This window comes from Herpailurus yagouaroundi, unplaced genomic scaffold (genome assembly GCF_014898765.1).
Source record: "Herpailurus yagouaroundi ecotype Mexico unplaced genomic scaffold, PumYag 29, whole genome shotgun sequence".
Lineage (NCBI taxonomy): Eukaryota > Metazoa > Chordata > Mammalia > Carnivora > Felidae > Herpailurus > Herpailurus yagouaroundi.
In genome coordinates, this window is record NW_024412377.1 from 49,044,018 (window position 1) to 49,060,726 (window position 16,709).

A 16,709-nucleotide genomic window follows, 5' to 3' on the forward strand; every position below is an offset into this window, starting at 1 on the left:
CTCTCACATTGATCCACAGGAAGTGAACGAGAAAGGGTCAATTGCACTTCCAGCCCAAACAAGAAATTACTTCAATCCCCGCAGGACCCAATTCCCCTCCCCCATCCACCTCTCTTCAAACACAAAGGAAAGAAACTTCAAGCTGAGATGTGATGGAAGTGCTCACATACAGGTCTGGGAAAGGCAAACACCCAACAACACAATCTTCAGTGGTAAATTCTGTGTAGAGTCACATCTGGATTCAAGTGCTAGCTCTGAGCTCTGACACTGTAGTTGTGCCAACCTGGGCGTGTTCCTGAACCTCCCACTAGCTCAGTTTCCTCATTTATAAAATAGAGATAATAATAGTCATCCTTATGGGAACCTTGTAGGGATAAAGTGTCACAGTAAATGTAAAAACTTTGTCTCAGGGCCTGGCACACTGAAAGCCCCTGATACATGTTGGCTATTATCTAAAATACCAGGAGAACTCTCTTCATAGTGAGTTCTTATTTTATGTTATTTTGGCTCTTGGTTTGGATGCCCCACTCACCCACCCATTTCAGAGGAGACAACTAGAAGAGCCTCTAACTAAGGTTTTATAAGATACATTTTAAGCACATAAGAACTTACAGATAGCCAAATTAGCAACACACTCAGAATAAATTATTTGAGATATCATGGCCAATAAGCGCACACACACACACACACACACACACACACACACACACACACACATGTTCAACATCACTGGTAACTGCTCCCGCCAAAAAATAAAAATTTTTAAAGGTACATTTTAAAAAATCACAGTGACAAATAGTTTTTAGGACCCATAAATCACAAGGCAGTGGGGCATAATGAAAAATGGGCACTCTTGTACCCTACCAGTGAGAATTTAAATTGATACAAACTCACTGGGAAATAATTTGAAAGTTGGACCAAGAGTTTTTGAATGTTTAGACCCTCTGACTCAGTAAAATTCTATATTAAAAGAGCAAATGGAAGCACAAGTAAAGTTTGTTGTTGTTTTTTTCAACGTTTTTTATTTATTTTTGGGACAGAGAGAGACAGAGCATGAACGGGGGAGGGGCAGAGATAGAGGGAGACACAGAATCGGAAACAGGCTCCAGGCTCCGAGCCATCAGCCCAGAGCCTGACGCGGGGCTCGAACTCACGGACCGCGAGATCGTGACCTGGCTGAAGTCGGACGCTTAACCGACTGTGCCACCCAGGCGTCCCACAAGTAAAGTTTTATATATAAGGATGCTCATTACCTACAATAAGGATTAATGAAATATGACTTGAATGTCCAATAATAGAATGGTTAAATAAATTATAATCAATCATATGGCAAAACACTAGACAGTCATTAAAAATGACTTTAAATAATTTTTAAACTATCAAGAAAGTACACGTGATAATTATTAAGTACACAAAGGCTCAAAACAACACTGTTTGTTTTATTTTATTTAAATATGCTTTTGTAGAGAGAAATATATCAAAAGGTTACCACAGTTACTTCTCAGCAATAGGATCATGGGTTAATTTTATTTTCTTTGTGCATCCTTCCATGTTTTTAGAATTGCTTTTATATTTTACGTGATGGGCTTTTAATCTGTTTTTACCTTATTGTCATGGAAAATTTCAAAGAAATTAAAAATTCAAGTCATAATAAGCTTCCATGCTTCAACAATTCAACTTAAAGTGGTTGAACTTATTTCAAAGGAAAAAATTGTTTATTTGAAATGAGATATTTACATATTTAAACATATCAAAAACAGGACCAAGGGCACCTGAGTAGCTCAGTCAGTTAAGCAGTTAAGTGTCCAACTCACGATCTCACGGTTGTGAGATCAAGCCCTGAGTCAAGCTTCACATTGACCACATGGAACCTGCTTGGGATTCTCTCTCCCTGTCCTCTCTCTCTCTTTCTGCCCTTCCCCCACTCATGCATATGCTCGCTCGCTCTCTCTCTCTCTCAAAATTAAATAAACTTAAAAAAAAAAAAACAGGATCAATTCTTTGGTGTGCTTTAAATGCACATTCTCTAAGTTGGGACCAAGGAACTGAGAAACTCTTGAAGTCTTTTTTCAATCCACAGAAGCTCTTGATAGAGTGGAGCTTCTGTCCCTTTTAAGGTTGATCTCAAAGCTTAGTTTCAGCATCTGAGAAAGTGGGCCAACTGCTTTGCCACCTCTGGTTGGGGACCTTCCTCTGCCAAGTACATTCCTCTTCTCATTTGCCCCAAACTGCATCTGCCGTTAGGGTCCTGGGCATCCCTGGGACAGTCACACCACCAAGGGCTCTGATGAGATCTGAACGTTCTGATACAGGAAGCTTGGGCAACCCTGTCCTTTGCTATTTTTGCACTAATTCATCCTACTGACTTCTCTTAAAAAGGGACATTTCAAAATCATGGGGAGAGGAAGCTAGGTGGATGTTTGCACAATAACTTCACTACGGGATCCACATCTCTGTTTCTGATGCCCTGATGCAGCTCTGTTAACACCCATTCTGGTTGCTGATCCTTTGCCGCTTTACTCTGGGATGTTCCAGAGCAAGAACCCTGCCCAATGACACTAAGCATCAGGACACAGTCCCAAGTGGGCATTTGAGGAAAAGTACACACCAACAGAGCTGTAGCAATTCCCTCATTCAAGGAGTAGACGGCCATGTGACAGTCCAGACAAAAAAGGCAAGTTGACACACATCTAAGCACTGTCACGTCTCCTCCAAAGAGACACAAGCTGCAACATGAGTACGAGTATTTATAAGTGGGCACTCCAAAAATATTTCCCTCTGGTGTGGAAGATGCTCAGACACTGATATTTATACTTCCTGCAGGAAAGGGTTAAAATTCCTTTCTCTTTAGAGGTAGATTAAATAAATAAAATAAATATAAATAAATAAACAAATAAATAAATAAGTAAATATATCTTCAGCTCCACAGGGTATCAGAAATCTGTCCTGTGTATGTGCAGCCCCCATACGATCTGGTACGATATTTAGTATACAGTGAATGTTCAATGAATGTTTGATGAATGAATTACATAAATGAGAATAAGAGGCCTGAGTGAAACCTACCTTCTTCTCTCTCTCTCTCTGACATTCATTCATTTGTTCATTCAATGGATACTTATGGCACAGGGCACTGTGCCGACTAATCCTACAAAATATTTTGACCCAGGTTCAGGGCAGACAATGGCTAGGAATAAAGACAGGATCTAGAGCTCCACTTTGTTTCCCAGGCCCTTCCTGAAGATGCTAGGCATCCCACATCTAAAAGGAACACAGAACCTCTACAAAAAGTATCAGATCCATTCCTTGAGCAATAATGGATAAATTGGACTATCCAAGATCTTGTTTTTTAAAAATAACCTGCTCTAGGATAGCCATCCATCAATCTGTCTAGACTTTCCCTGAAGCTATTTTTTAGCCTTTCCTACTTTTTGATGAAATGAATTCCATGCATTTATTGTCTTTAGGATAAAATGTTACTTACTTTCATTCCTCCTAAAATTTTTGCAGGAAGTTCCCTTAATAAATTCAAACTGAAGCATTTTTGGACATGTCTGTATTACTCTAGCCATAACTTCAAGGATTCCAAGCATTTCTCCACCCCCAGCCCCCATTTACCTTTCCAGACTCAAAAGCCACAAAGTCTGAAGTCTTTCCTGCTTTTATATGCTGCCCAATAAATCATGAGCCCAAAGGACCTTATTAACTCTCCCTTCTCCACAGTCCTCTTTCTTCCTATTTCTTTCTTTCCTATTCCTTTCTTCCTATTTCTAAGCCCTATTTTATAAATGAGGAAACTGAAGTTCAGAAAGTAGAAAGTCCCATAGCTGGTTACTGGCACGCAGCAATCATGTCTTACTTTCTAGCCCTTTCATGACTCACTTGAACTATAAAGACCAGAACCACAAAGAATATCCTAGATGTACAGGTCCTCTCTGCATAACAGGATAATATTTTCTGTCTTGCTCCCAATCCCCTTGAGAAAGCCTGTGCATTTTTCTGGTGTTATGGCCCAAGGAGCCCTACTGCATTTTAAGATGTATTTCCCAGTACTAGATCCCTCCCTGACTCTTAAAAATAGCTTGAATTATTATTTTTCTCTTCAAGTAAATTATGTCATCAATAAAATAAAGCATGTATATATAGACAAAATATAGCAATGACAATATTTAATCAATTCCATTTGAGAGATGGTGATTTTTGTGACTATTTGCACTTAGCTTGTGTCAGCATCAATAATTTTCATTTCCTCAACTAATAGCATTTGAAAGTGTTCTACAAGTTTGTCACACAATGAAGGAAAGTCCCATCTGGGATTTTCAAAACCAATACACAGAGAGGATGCAGAGTGGGTCAGAAACAGAACTTATAATGATGACTGGGCTTCCAGGAACATTAAGAAGGTGGCCCGCCACTTCACAGAATGGAGCTGTCAGCTCCTGCCTTTGAAAATAAGATATTTTGGGGTCTTACCTTTTCTTTCGTGGGGTTTTCTGCAACCTTCCACTGAGGTATTATTAGTTCATGCTGCAGCTGGGGGCTGTCTTCCCTGTTTTCTCCTGCCAATACAGGATGCACAACCATTGGTATCCCAGGAGTTTGCACCCTAGCTAAGCTAGGCATGCATTGCCAACTGGAAAGAACACCTTATTGGGTCATTAGGAGACCTGCTGGATGCCAGGATGTTGGCACTTCCTATGAGTGAAGCACTCTGCTAGTTGTTGGCCACATAGTGGTACACAGGGCTTACCAAGGTCTCTGTACTCCCCACAGTTTACTTTCTAGAGGTGAGAGATGCACAATCCACAAATATTCTCAAATGGTCCAACAGGGTCATAGAATAAAGAGACACTGAAGAGGAAGTGCCTATTTTAGACAGGTTGATCAGCAAAGATGGCATTTAAGATCTGAGAGACCAGAAGGCAGCCATGCAAAGATCTGGGGGAAGAGTGCCCCAGGGAGAGGGGCTAGCAAGAGCAATCAATGGTCATGCGTGAGCAGAAGTGGACTTGGCCCATTTAAGGAGCAAGCAGAAGGTAGAGGTAGAATCTAGTAAATGAGTGGGGAAGTTGGTAGGAGATGTGGTTGATTGGTAGATTTACTAGGTAGAATCTAGTCAATGAGTAGCAAAGTTGGTAGGAGATGTGGTCAGCAAGAGAGCCACAGGTCTGTATCACAGAAGCCATGGAAAGTGTCTCGATTTTATTATAAATAGACTTGGAGGGGCACCTGGGTGGCCCTGGGTTAAGCATCCAACTCTTGATTTCAGCTCAGATCATGATCTCATGGTTCACAAGATGGAGTCCCTAATGGGGCTCTGCACTGACAGTGCAGAGCCTGCTTGGGATTTCTCTCTTTCTCCTTCTCTCTCTGCCCCTCCCCGACTCACACGTGCAGTCACGCGCGCTCTCTCTCTCTCTCTCTCTCTCTCTCTCTCTCTGTCCGTCTCTCTCTCAAAATAAACAGATCAGTAGGCACTGGGGTGTTTAGACACAGAGCAATATGATCTGTATTCAGTTTTTAAAAGATCATTCTGCCGGCTGGGTGGAGATGGGGGGTATAGTGGGGGAGGGTGTGGGAGTGAGAGTAGAAGCAAGATGGCCAGGCTGGAGACCTGGTGAGTGATGATGGTGGCTCAGACTAAAATGACCTCAGTGGAGAAGAATGAAATGGTCGGATTCTGGGTATGTTCAGAATCATGGGTCAGATTCAGGCCCACGGGTGATTCCCACTGAGCTTCAGCTTGCTCATCTGTAAAATGAAGACCATGATACCCGCCTGCCTATGTCACAGCGTTACTGGGGAGAGTCACCGTGAAATTGCTCCCAGAACCACAAAGCATCGTGGCATTACCTTGAGCTTCCTAATGGCAAGTTTGCATTTGCAGATCACTTCCTACTTTCCAAATCACTATCACCACTGGTTCTCCTTCATCCTCAAGACAAGATAAGCAGCAGGATTCCCATTTTGCAAAAAAAGGTGAATTGAAACTTGTTTGAGGAGAGATTTGTTCTAGGCACTGCAGACCTCACTTTTGCAGATAACCTCGATAAACTGGTAGTTTCCCAAAACCTAAACAAATTAGTCTCCACAAGGATAGGTTAAATCCATAGGACTCCTGGGGTGGGGGACCTAGATTTTGGAAGACTCCAAAAATCTATTCTTTCTAAACCAACCACATCAATCACATAGAATACAATGAGAGATATGAAAGATAGCCACAGCTGTTCTGTTAGAGTGGCAAAATTATGAGTGATTGATGTTCCTTTCAGATTATTGATATAGTGTATTCTCAATCAAAATATATCTGAAAAAAATAATCTCATTAGACTAGCATTAGAATCGTCATACTGGTAAAAATCAGAAGCAATGCATTCATTTACTCATGTTTTCTGAATGCTTAACTATTTACTAAGTACTATGCTAGGTGCTTGATATTCATGGGGAAACCAGAGAGGCATAGTCCCTGCTCCAGTGGCTCTCATAAGTCTGGATTCTTTGCAACAAAAAGGAATTATATGATATTTAATGGAATATTTAAAGGAATGAAATTATCTTTATGATTGCAAAAAAAATGCTGAAAGCAAGTCTAAATAATAGAGGAACACAGTATATCTTAAGAAAAATTGTTCAAAACTTGCAAATGAGGCAAAAAGCAAGCAGGATGTCCTTTCAATGTCACACTGGAGCACTATTTAACAGGCCCTCTCATACATCACCAAATTTTTCTAGGGGAATGCACATTTGTTTGACTTTTTTTTTAATTTACCACGAATTAAAAAACCATACTCTGTGAACTTACCATGTTAACTGTAAATTTTTGTCTGGTAGAGAGGCAAATGACTTTAGTATGGGAGAAAGATAACTAAGGATTATGGCTGTTTCCCTGGATGGGGCATTGACCACTTTTACATCTGTCCCAGCACATGATTTCAACAATTCCTGGATACCTGCACCACCCCTGTTCCTCTAATGCTTTCAACCAGCTACACCATCCTACTCGCCGCCTCGTTAATGAATTGAAGGAATCTTTGCCACCCATTCATCCTATATTTGTAGGAGTCATGTTTTTAACTTTTTGAAGATTACACTTCTGCGATTTCTTGATATAATCTATAGTCATTAAAGTCATGTTTTTGCAGAATGTAACGATGTGGCAAACGCTCACACTGTGAAGTGAAGAATGCAAGACACAAAACTGTGCATATGGTACGGTTCCAATTTTATCGATATATATTTATAGGAACACACACACAAAGACTGGAGAAAGGAGGAGAGACTAGGAAAGCAGCGGAAAGAAGCCAAAAGCAGAAAAACAGTGGGAAAAGAGAAAGAGGGAGAGGGAGGCAAGCCAGGGAGAGGACCGGCTGTTTTCTGCCTGCTCTGGGTCTCCCGGACCCCCACCACCTCCCGGGGTGCACAACGTGGGAACAAAGCCCGGGCTCCCAGGCTGGGGGACCGCGGGGGAACAGCCCCGCGGAGTTGCAGGGGGCGACTCCCACGTCCTCCGGCCACCCAGCCCACGCATCTCCATCCTCACCCAGCGCCCCCGCACCCCGCCACTTACTTCTGGTCCACGCCGGCAGGGCGAGCGCCAGCAGGCAGAGCCGGACGGCGCCCACGCCCCCGGGCATGGTGGCAGCGGCCCCTCGCGCGCTCGGCGCTCACAAGCACGCGGCCATGCCAGCCCCCCGGCCAGGCGGCGGCGCGTCTGGAACCCACTGCTCTCCCAGCGCCTCCCAGCCCGGCTCCCAGCCATCGGCGACGACGCTCCGCCCTCAGCTCCGCAGGGCTCCGCCGCGGGGTGGAGGAGGGGACGCGCCCGCCAGGAGGGGGCGGAGGGACCGCGGAGGAGGAGCCTGGGGGACCCCTGGGCAGCCCGGTCGGCTCAGGTAATGGGGACCGGGGGAGGGAGGGTCGGAGCCCGAGGAGGGGCAGGCTTCACGGTGGGCAAGGCCTAGGGAGGGTCGGGGGGCTCGGGCTTCTAGGAGTTAAAACTGGACCCCTGTCTGCACAAGGGTCCGTTTCCTCTGTCCCACACCGTGCTAAGACGTCTTGGGTGACACCCAGAGGCTACTCACCCAGCACCGTGCCCTAGAGGCCGCCACTCTTGGAGGCAGGCTCTGAAAGAGTTAACCGAATCACCGAGCACAAAGAACTAAGTGCTATATGGAGTTGTTTTCTTAGCAGGACACAAATCTAGGAGCCATTCCTCTGACTGGGAGGAGGGGGGTGTCGGAGAGAGGATTCCCAGAAGAGAAGACATCTGAGCTCCGGAGGAGGAGAAATGGAGCACCACGCAGAGAAAACGGAATAGACAAATGTACTAGGGCGGGAAAGCCCACGGGCTGTATTTGGGGAAAAACCGAAATTAGCTATACTTAGGAGTTAGGCCTTTGGACAGAAATGAAGGGAAATGAGCCTCCAAAATAATAATAAGGACCTCACTCTCTGTTCAAGTAAGAAGAAAAAAAAAAAGTAACTAAACTGGATACAGCCCTTACCAAGTGCCAGACACTGTCCTCACCACTTTACATGCATTAACTTAATTAATTAATTAATCTAGGAAGAGAACTACTTGTATTGTCCTTTAAAATGTGCCAGGGACTCTGCACATCATCTTTCAGTTAGCCCAGTAATACCCTGGGCTAACGCTTATCCTGTTTTAGAGATGGGAAAACTAAATCTGAGGGGCCAAGTAATGTGTGCAAGGTCACACAGCTAATGTCAGAGTCTGGATTCAAGCCCACATGTGTATAACTCCAGAGTCTGATGCAGCATACCTTATTTTATAGATGGGTAACTGATAACCAGAGGGAAGTGGCTTGCCCAAGATCCCTTGGCAAGGTTTGGCAAAGCCTGGTTCTAGAAACCAAGCCTCAGACCTCTTGTCATCTGTTCCTTGACAGCACCTCTTTCTTCAGACCCAGGTTTGTACAACTCAACAAAATACTCTGTATTGGGAAGGTGATGAGTAGGTAGGTCTATCAAAACCATTAGGTACCCATGGGATAAATAAAGTATATGGTCTTGCCATTGATGTATTTTTTAAGTTTATTTATTTAATTATTGAGTGAGAGAGAATGAGAGCAGGGTAGGGGCAGAGAGAGAGGGGGAGAGAGAGAGAATCCCAAGCAGGCCTTACACTGTCAGTGTGGAGCCCCACTCCAGACTTGATCCCATGAACTGAAAGGCGAGATCAGGACCCGAGCCCAAATCAAGAGTCAGATGCTTAACTGACTGAGCCACCCAGGCACCCCAGCCATTGATGTATTTAGAGGCTATAATCATCTGCTTGAGCTGCCGTAACAAAATACCTCGGACTGGGTGGATTGACACTTTTTTCACAGTTCTGGGGGCTAGAAGTTCAAGATAAAGATGCTGGCTTGGTTGTTTTCCATAAGATCTTTCTTCCCAGCCTGTAAAAGGCCACCTTCTCACTGAGTCCTCACATGGTGTCTTCTCTCCTTGTGTGAAGAGACCAAGCTCTTCTCTCTTCTCCTTCTTATAAGGACACTAATCCCATCAGGTCAGAGCCCCATCCTTATGATCTCACTTAATCTTTATTACCTCTTTATAGGCCCTGTCTCCAAAGACAGTCACTCTGATAGTTGGGCTTCAGCATATGAATTTGACAGAGACACAGTTCAGTCCTTAATATTCTTTCCTTTGACCCCTCCAAAATCCATGTGCTCATTGTACACAAAATACATTCATACCATCCCAACAATCCCCAAAGTCTTAACCCATTCAAGCATCAGTTCCAAGTTCAAAGTCTTATCGAAGTATCACCTAAATCAGATATGGGTGAGGCTCCAAGTATGACCTATCCTGAGGCAAAATTCTTCTCTACCTAGATACCAGACAAGTTCCATGCTTCCAAAATACAGGTATAGGATAGATATTCCCATTCCAAAAGGGGGAAATCAACAGGAAGGAAGGGGTGATAGGTCCCAGACAAATTCAAAACCTAGCAAGGAAAATTCCACTAAGTCTTAAAGCTCTAGAATAATCCTCTCGAGGAATGCTCTGCCTTCTGGACCCACTTGGTCAGTAGTGTCATCCTCACTAGGCAGTAGCCTTGCCTCCTCTGCTGGGGGCAGAGCCCCACCCTGTGGCTTTTTGCTGTAGCCCTGCCCCTGAGGCACTAAGCAGGGACAGCCCAGAGCCCTGAAACCAAGAGGAGGCCTACCCTCTGAAACCCAGAAATAAATAGTCTTGCTCTCTGGGCTGTATGCTTTAGGCATATAGTGGGAATGGCAGCCCTGATGATCTGTGAATCACCTTCAGGGTCAATCCTCTTTTCTTAAAGGATAAAGCATATTCACAGCCAAATAGCTTTATTATCCTGTCCTGTAGAATCCCAGAAATCCAATAGCCTTCCTTTATTTTATCCCATCTCTGTTCCCTTTGGTCCAAACTGACCATGTCTGTGCTGGTATAAATCCCATCTCTATTCTTGGTTTCTGCTGAGATGGCTGATACACTGCATGGGTGACCTCCTTACAGAGTGATTTGCCAGACACACCCTAGAACATGCACTCTTGTTTTGTGCAACATGGATGGGCTGAGAATTTTGCAAATCTTCACACTCTGGTTTGTTTTTGCTTACCAATCCCTTCCATTTGCCTCTCTCATTTGCCTCATGTTTTACTATAAACAGCAAGGAGAAACCAGGCCACACCTTCAACACTTTGCTTAGGAATCTCTTTAGCTAAATTTCCAAGTTCATCACTTGCAATTTCTACTTTCCGTGAAACACTAGAACACGATTTAGCCAAGTTCTTTGCTGCTTCCTGATAAGGATCATCTTTCTCCAGTTTCCATTCCCATGTTTTGCATTTCCATCTGAAGCCTCACCAGAATCACCTTTAATGTTCACAGTTCTACCAACATTCTGTCCATGATGATATGTGTCTTCTCTAAAATAAGAGATGCTTTCTTTAACAGCTCTTCTCGTTCCTTCCTCAGCCCTCACCAGAATTGCCTTTAACATTCAATTTCTACCAACCGTCCCTTCAAGGCAACCTAGGATTTTTTTTTCTAGCATGCACCCCACAGCTTATCCAGTCTCTCCCTATTACCCAGTTCCAGAAACAATTTCCACATTTTTTAGGCAAACCACACCCCCACACACTTCTTCCCCCCCCCCCCCTCACTTCTCGATACCAGAATCTGTATTAGTCTGCTAGGGCTGCCATAGCAGAATACCACAAATGCGGTGACTGAAACAACACAAATTTATTTTCTCACAGTTCTGGAAGCTGGAAGTCCACAATCAGTGTGTCAGCAAGGTTGGTTTCTGGTGAGGTCTCTTTTCCTTGCTTGTAGACAACCCCCTTCTGCTGTGTCCTGACATGGCTACTTCTCTGTGCGTGTGCAGAGAGCTCGGGTCTTCCTCTTCTTATAAAGGCACTAATCCTAGGAGATCAGGGCCCTACCCTTATGACTTCTTTTAACCTTTATTACCCCCTTATAGGACCTGTCTCCAAATATAGTAACATTGCAGGTCAGGGCTCCAACATGAATGGGTGATGTGGGTTTGGGGGGTGGGGAGACATAATTCAGTTTATAACAGGGGCTTTTACCCTAGAAGCATGAGAGTAGAATTCTAGTCCCAGCTCTCTCCAACCAGCTCTGTAACTTTGGGTAAGTCACTTCTTTCTGGGCCTCAGTTTCTAACCAATGACCTGAGAATGGTAATGGCTGTCCCAACCCCTTTCACCCAGGAGCTATGAGAACGCTTGACGAAATGGTGGTGAAGGTGCTGCCCAGGGAAAAACACTGAGGTGCCAAGTCTCACTGATTCTATGGACAATATACTTGCAAAAGGTATACAAACTCTGTACATGAAATTTGCTTCCATTTTCTGGCACTCAGTGATCAATATTTAACCATCATGGGCCCCTGACAATTGGAAAGTAGCTCAAAAAAGAAAAAGTCAAGTGGTTACTGCACTGACCAAGTACTGAGAAAGTTCCCAATTCTGTCTCTCATCACCCCCTCAACTCCATACTTATACACAGAAACAAACATACAAATGACTTTTGACCCCATGGAAGCCTTTCCATTTATTTGTTAAGAATGTATTTGTATTTGTAAAGAATACTACATCTCTATGTAATCTTTAAAATATTCTTGACATTTAACCTAGTAATTACATTTCTGGGAAACTATCCTAAAAAAATAATCTGCAAGATTTATGGACTAGAATGTTAATAGTGGTGTTATTTATAATAGTAAAAATATTGGAAATTACCTAAATATCCAACTGTGAAGGAATAGTTAATAAATTGTAGAGTATCTATATGATAGATTATTATACATTCATTTAAAATAGCGTTTACAAACAGTTTATGCTCTGATTTTAAGTGAAAAAAAGCAGGGTCCAAAATTACATTTAAGTTTTATCTCAGCTATGTAAATAAAAGACATTTCTTAAAAAGACTAGAAGGAAATGTGCCAAAATGCTAGAGTATTTGCCTCTAGGTGGTGAGACTATGGGTGGATGAAGGTTTATTTGTTTGTTTTTTGCATTTTGTTTATCTTTTTTTTTTTTTTTTGCTTCTTCCATTTTTTATAATTACATATTATTTTAGTAATGGGGGTGGACGGGTTAAATGGTAAACACAGGAAAGGATCACAAGAGGAATAGTGGTTTACCCTGGTGTCTTACACAGAGAGTTTTGCATGCTTGACTCTCTCCTCCAATGTTAGGGAAACTGAGGCAGAGTTAGAGCAACCAGTTCCAAATTTTGGGAGTCCAAGTGACCCAGGTCACTGTTTCTCTGTAGCCACAGTATACTGTCATGTTTAGGAGGTGACCATCATACCAGGGTTTAAATCCCTGTGCTACCCTTTACAACTGTGTGACCATGGGAAAATAAACTTTCCTATGACTTTGTTGCCTTATCTATAAAGGACAGTGATAATGATGGTTCCTAGATCACAGGGTTTTTGTGAGGCTTAAATGGTTGCTTAGAATAACACCTCTCACGTAGTAAGCAGTCAATAAGTGCTAGTTTTTATTATCCTCATTCTACTGCTATTAAGTACAGGGGTGAGGAGTGTATAATGCTTAGCTTGTGCTTTTAATTGTGTGATGTGTGAAGAGTCTAATTATATACTGATTCTTTAATTATTATCAAAGATAATGATCCTGTTATACTGTAATTTTCTTTTTCTTACCCCACTCCCACTACATTGTGAGCCTTTTGTGAATAGGAGGTATACCTTGTTCTTCTTTTGTCCCACCAGCATTTAGAAGGTATCATAAATGTTTAATTAGATAAATTATAAATTAAATAATTAATTGTTATTATTTCATTCGGGCTCAGCACACTTCCAAGTTGCTCTTAGGAGAATTTTCTTCACTGGCCCTTACTATGGGAATAATGTTGGCCAGTGACAACTTTGCTTTGTAAACCATTTTTCCAGCAACTAGCTCTTTTTTTTAAAGTCCAGTTTGGGTATAATTTACATAATTAATAGTCTCCATTTTTTTTAGTGTACATGACTATGAATTTTGATAAATGCATACAGTTTGAACAACCACTTCTGCAATTAGGATCGCCCCCAAAACTTCACTCCTGCTTCCTATCACTCCCAACTACTAGCAATCATTGATTGGCTTTCTGTCCCTTTAGCATTACCTTTTCCAGAATGCCACATAAATGGAACCATACAGAATTTAGCTTTTTGAGTCTGCCTTCTTTCATTCAGCATAATGTATTTAAGATTCATCCACGTTGTTGCATGTATCAATAGTTCCCACCTTTTTATTGTTCAGTAATATTCCATTGTGTGGATATACCACAGTTAGTTTATCCATCCACCTGTTGAACGACATTGGGTGTTTCCAGTTTTTGACAATTATGAATGAAGTCACTATAAATATTCAAGTTTTATGTGAACCTATGTTTTCATTTCTCTAGGGTTAATAATTAGGAGTGAAATTTCTAGGTCTTGTGGTTAAATATGTTTCACTTCATAAGAAACTACAAAAAAGTACTTTTAAAAGTGGTTGTACGGTGTTGCATTCCTCCCAGCAATACATGAGAGTTCCAATTGGTCCACATCCTTGGCAGGACTTAGTATTGTCAGTTCTTTTGATCTTAGCCATTTTAATATATGTGTTGTTTCCCAGCAACACGTTTGCATTTCAAGTACTCTGTGAGGGGACCAGATTAGGATTATTGGATCCATTTTGACAGAAGCAATTAAAGCCTAAATGGGTCTTTTACTCAAGTTCTTTGGTTATGTTCAAGATTTTAGTCTTTAGTTCCTTTTTTTCTCTTAGTAATCCACAGGAGAAGCAAATCCCTCCAACCCCTGGGAAACCCATAAAGCTCTTGGAATCACTCATTCAACAGCATTTCTTGAGCAGTTAATTATGTATCTAGCATTTGCTAGAATCTAAAAACACAAAGATTCTCTTTTAAAACAATTTTTTTTTTATTATTTTAGAAACAGAGAGCCCAACATGGGGCTTGATCCCATGATCCTGGTATCATGACCTGAGCTGAACCCAAGAGTCGGACGCTCAACTAACTGAGCCACCCAGGTGCCCCTACAAATACAAAGATTTCTAAGACAAGGTCTCTACCGTAACAATTAGGGTAGGGGGAGGTGAGGAAAAAGAGAGATGGGAATAGGAACTGACAAGTAAATGAAATGACAGTTACAGAGAATGATCAAGTTTCTTGATGTGTCTTGGGCCTTTGAATTCTCAACACCAGGTACTGTCCCCAGAATTGTGGATAATAATAATAATCACTATCATGTGATGGTAGCAAGTACAGTGCCTGTATTATCTCATTCAGTGCCCATAATAGTTCCATAAAAGATATAAGGTTAAAGCATACAGAATTGTTGATTTTGTAGATCAGAAAGGGTCAAACTTTGGCAATGTAATATGGTTCACCTAATAATAATAGTCATAATTGGTTACACAAGGCATACAGTGTAACCAGTGCATTATCACATTTTATCCTTAGGACAACTCTCTACCGTAGGTACTACTGATATTCCTACAGAGGAGGCAACTGAGACTGAAGGTGGTGATAGAAGCATGTTCATGAAGCTGCTAGATTGGAGACAAAGCTTGAATCCACAACTGAAGTATGAGGAACTTCAGAGCCACTGAAACCATAATGGTCTGTAACCACTATGCTACTCTAATATTATTACAGATAAGCAAACTGAGGCTTGAAGAGGTGAAGTTGCCTGAGGTGGCTGTGGGATCTACCATGCCCCAAGTTCACAGGGCATCCCAGCTTCAAACTCCTGGCCAAATCACCTTTTTTTCTCATCTCCTCCTTGTCACTCTGGAAATTGGGCTGAATTCAGGCCATCCTCGGAAACACAGGGTGTTGCCTCCACAGCTGGCAGAACAGCTAGGAAAGAGGCTTTGATACTTGCTTGCTCCTACTTGACCCTAATGGAAGTACATCGTTTTAAATTAACAAACTTTATTTTTTAGTGAAGGTTTAGGTTCGCAATAAAATTGAACAGAAAGCATAACGAATTCACTACTCCCCTTCCCCACACATGCACCACCTGCCCCACTATTGACATCCCCCCCCGCCCCCGCCAGAGTAATATGTTTGTTATGGTTGATGTTATGAGCCTACCCTGATATATCATTATCACCCAAAGTTCATAGTTTACATTAAGGTTCAGTGTTAGTGTTATACACTCTACGGGTTTTAGCAAATGTGTAACTATATGTATCCACCATTATAAATACCATACCAAATAGTTTCACTGCCTTAAAAATCCTCTGTGATCTGCCTATTCATCTCTCACCCCAAACCCCAAACTTCCAATCACTGATCTTTTTACTGTCTCCATAGTTTTGTCTTTTCTGGAGTGTCAAATATTTGAAATCATATGATATGTAGCCTTTTCAGATTGGTTTCTTTCACTGGGCATATATCCAGTTAAGGTTCCTCCATGTCTTTACATAGCTTGATAGCTCCTTTCTTTTTATCACTGAATACTATTGTGTTGTTTTGGTTTACGGCAGTTTCTTTATCTGAAGGACATCTTGATTGCTTCCCAGTTTGGGCAATTATGAATAAATATGCTATATATACCATGTGCAGGTTTTTGTGTGGACGGACATAAGTTTTGAATTCATTTGAGTTAATATCCAGGAGCATGATTGGTAGACTGTATGTTAAGATTATGTTTAGTTTTTAAAATAAAAATAAAAATAAATTAAAAGGTATGTGTAGTTTGTAAGAAACTGTCAAACTGTCTTTCAAAGTAGTTGTACCATTTTGCATTCTCACCAGCAATGAATGAGAGTTCCTGCTGCTCCACACTGTTGCCAGCATTTGGTGTTGTCAGTGTTTTGGATTTTAGCCATTCTAATAGGTGTGTAGTGCTATCTCATTTTAATTTGCCATTTTCTAATAAAATATGATGTCAAAAGTACTTTCATATATTTATTAGCCATCTATACATCTTTTTTGGTTAGGTATCTTAAAATTTTTGGCCCATTTTTTAATCAGGCTGTTTGCTTTCTTTCTGTTGAATTTTATGTGTTCTTTGTGTACTTTGGAGAACAGTCCTTTACCAAATGTGTCTTTTGCAAACATTTTCTCCCAGTCTGTAACCTTATCTTTCCATTCCAATGACATTGTCTTTCACAGAGCAAAAGTTTTTTTTAATTTTGATAAGTCGACCTTACCAATTATCTTATTCAT

General features: G+C 41.7%; 1 protein-coding gene and 1 long non-coding RNA gene across 2 annotated transcripts in view; one reads left to right on the top strand and one right to left on the bottom strand.

The window, feature by feature from the left end:
* Nucleotides 1-7,631, bottom strand: part of ADAM19 (ADAM metallopeptidase domain 19) — an 81,051-nt gene extending 73,420 nt beyond the window's left edge. Inside the window, exons 1-2 of the mRNA XM_040443273.1 lie at nucleotides 7,565-7,631; nucleotides 4,471-4,556 (exon numbers count right to left, since the gene is read on the bottom strand). Coding sequence (XP_040299207.1) covers nucleotides 4,471-4,556; nucleotides 7,565-7,631 — 153 coding nt within the window. The remainder of the gene's footprint in view (nucleotides 1-4,470; nucleotides 4,557-7,564) is intronic.
* A 182-nt stretch (nucleotides 7,632-7,813) lies between these two features.
* Nucleotides 7,814-15,816, top strand: LOC121009903 (uncharacterized). The gene is made up of 3 exons (XR_005780909.1): nucleotides 7,814-7,889; nucleotides 8,793-8,927; nucleotides 14,994-15,816. It is a non-coding gene; the product is annotated as an uncharacterized LOC121009903 (long non-coding RNA).
* The last annotated feature ends 893 nt before the right edge of the window (nucleotides 15,817-16,709 follow it).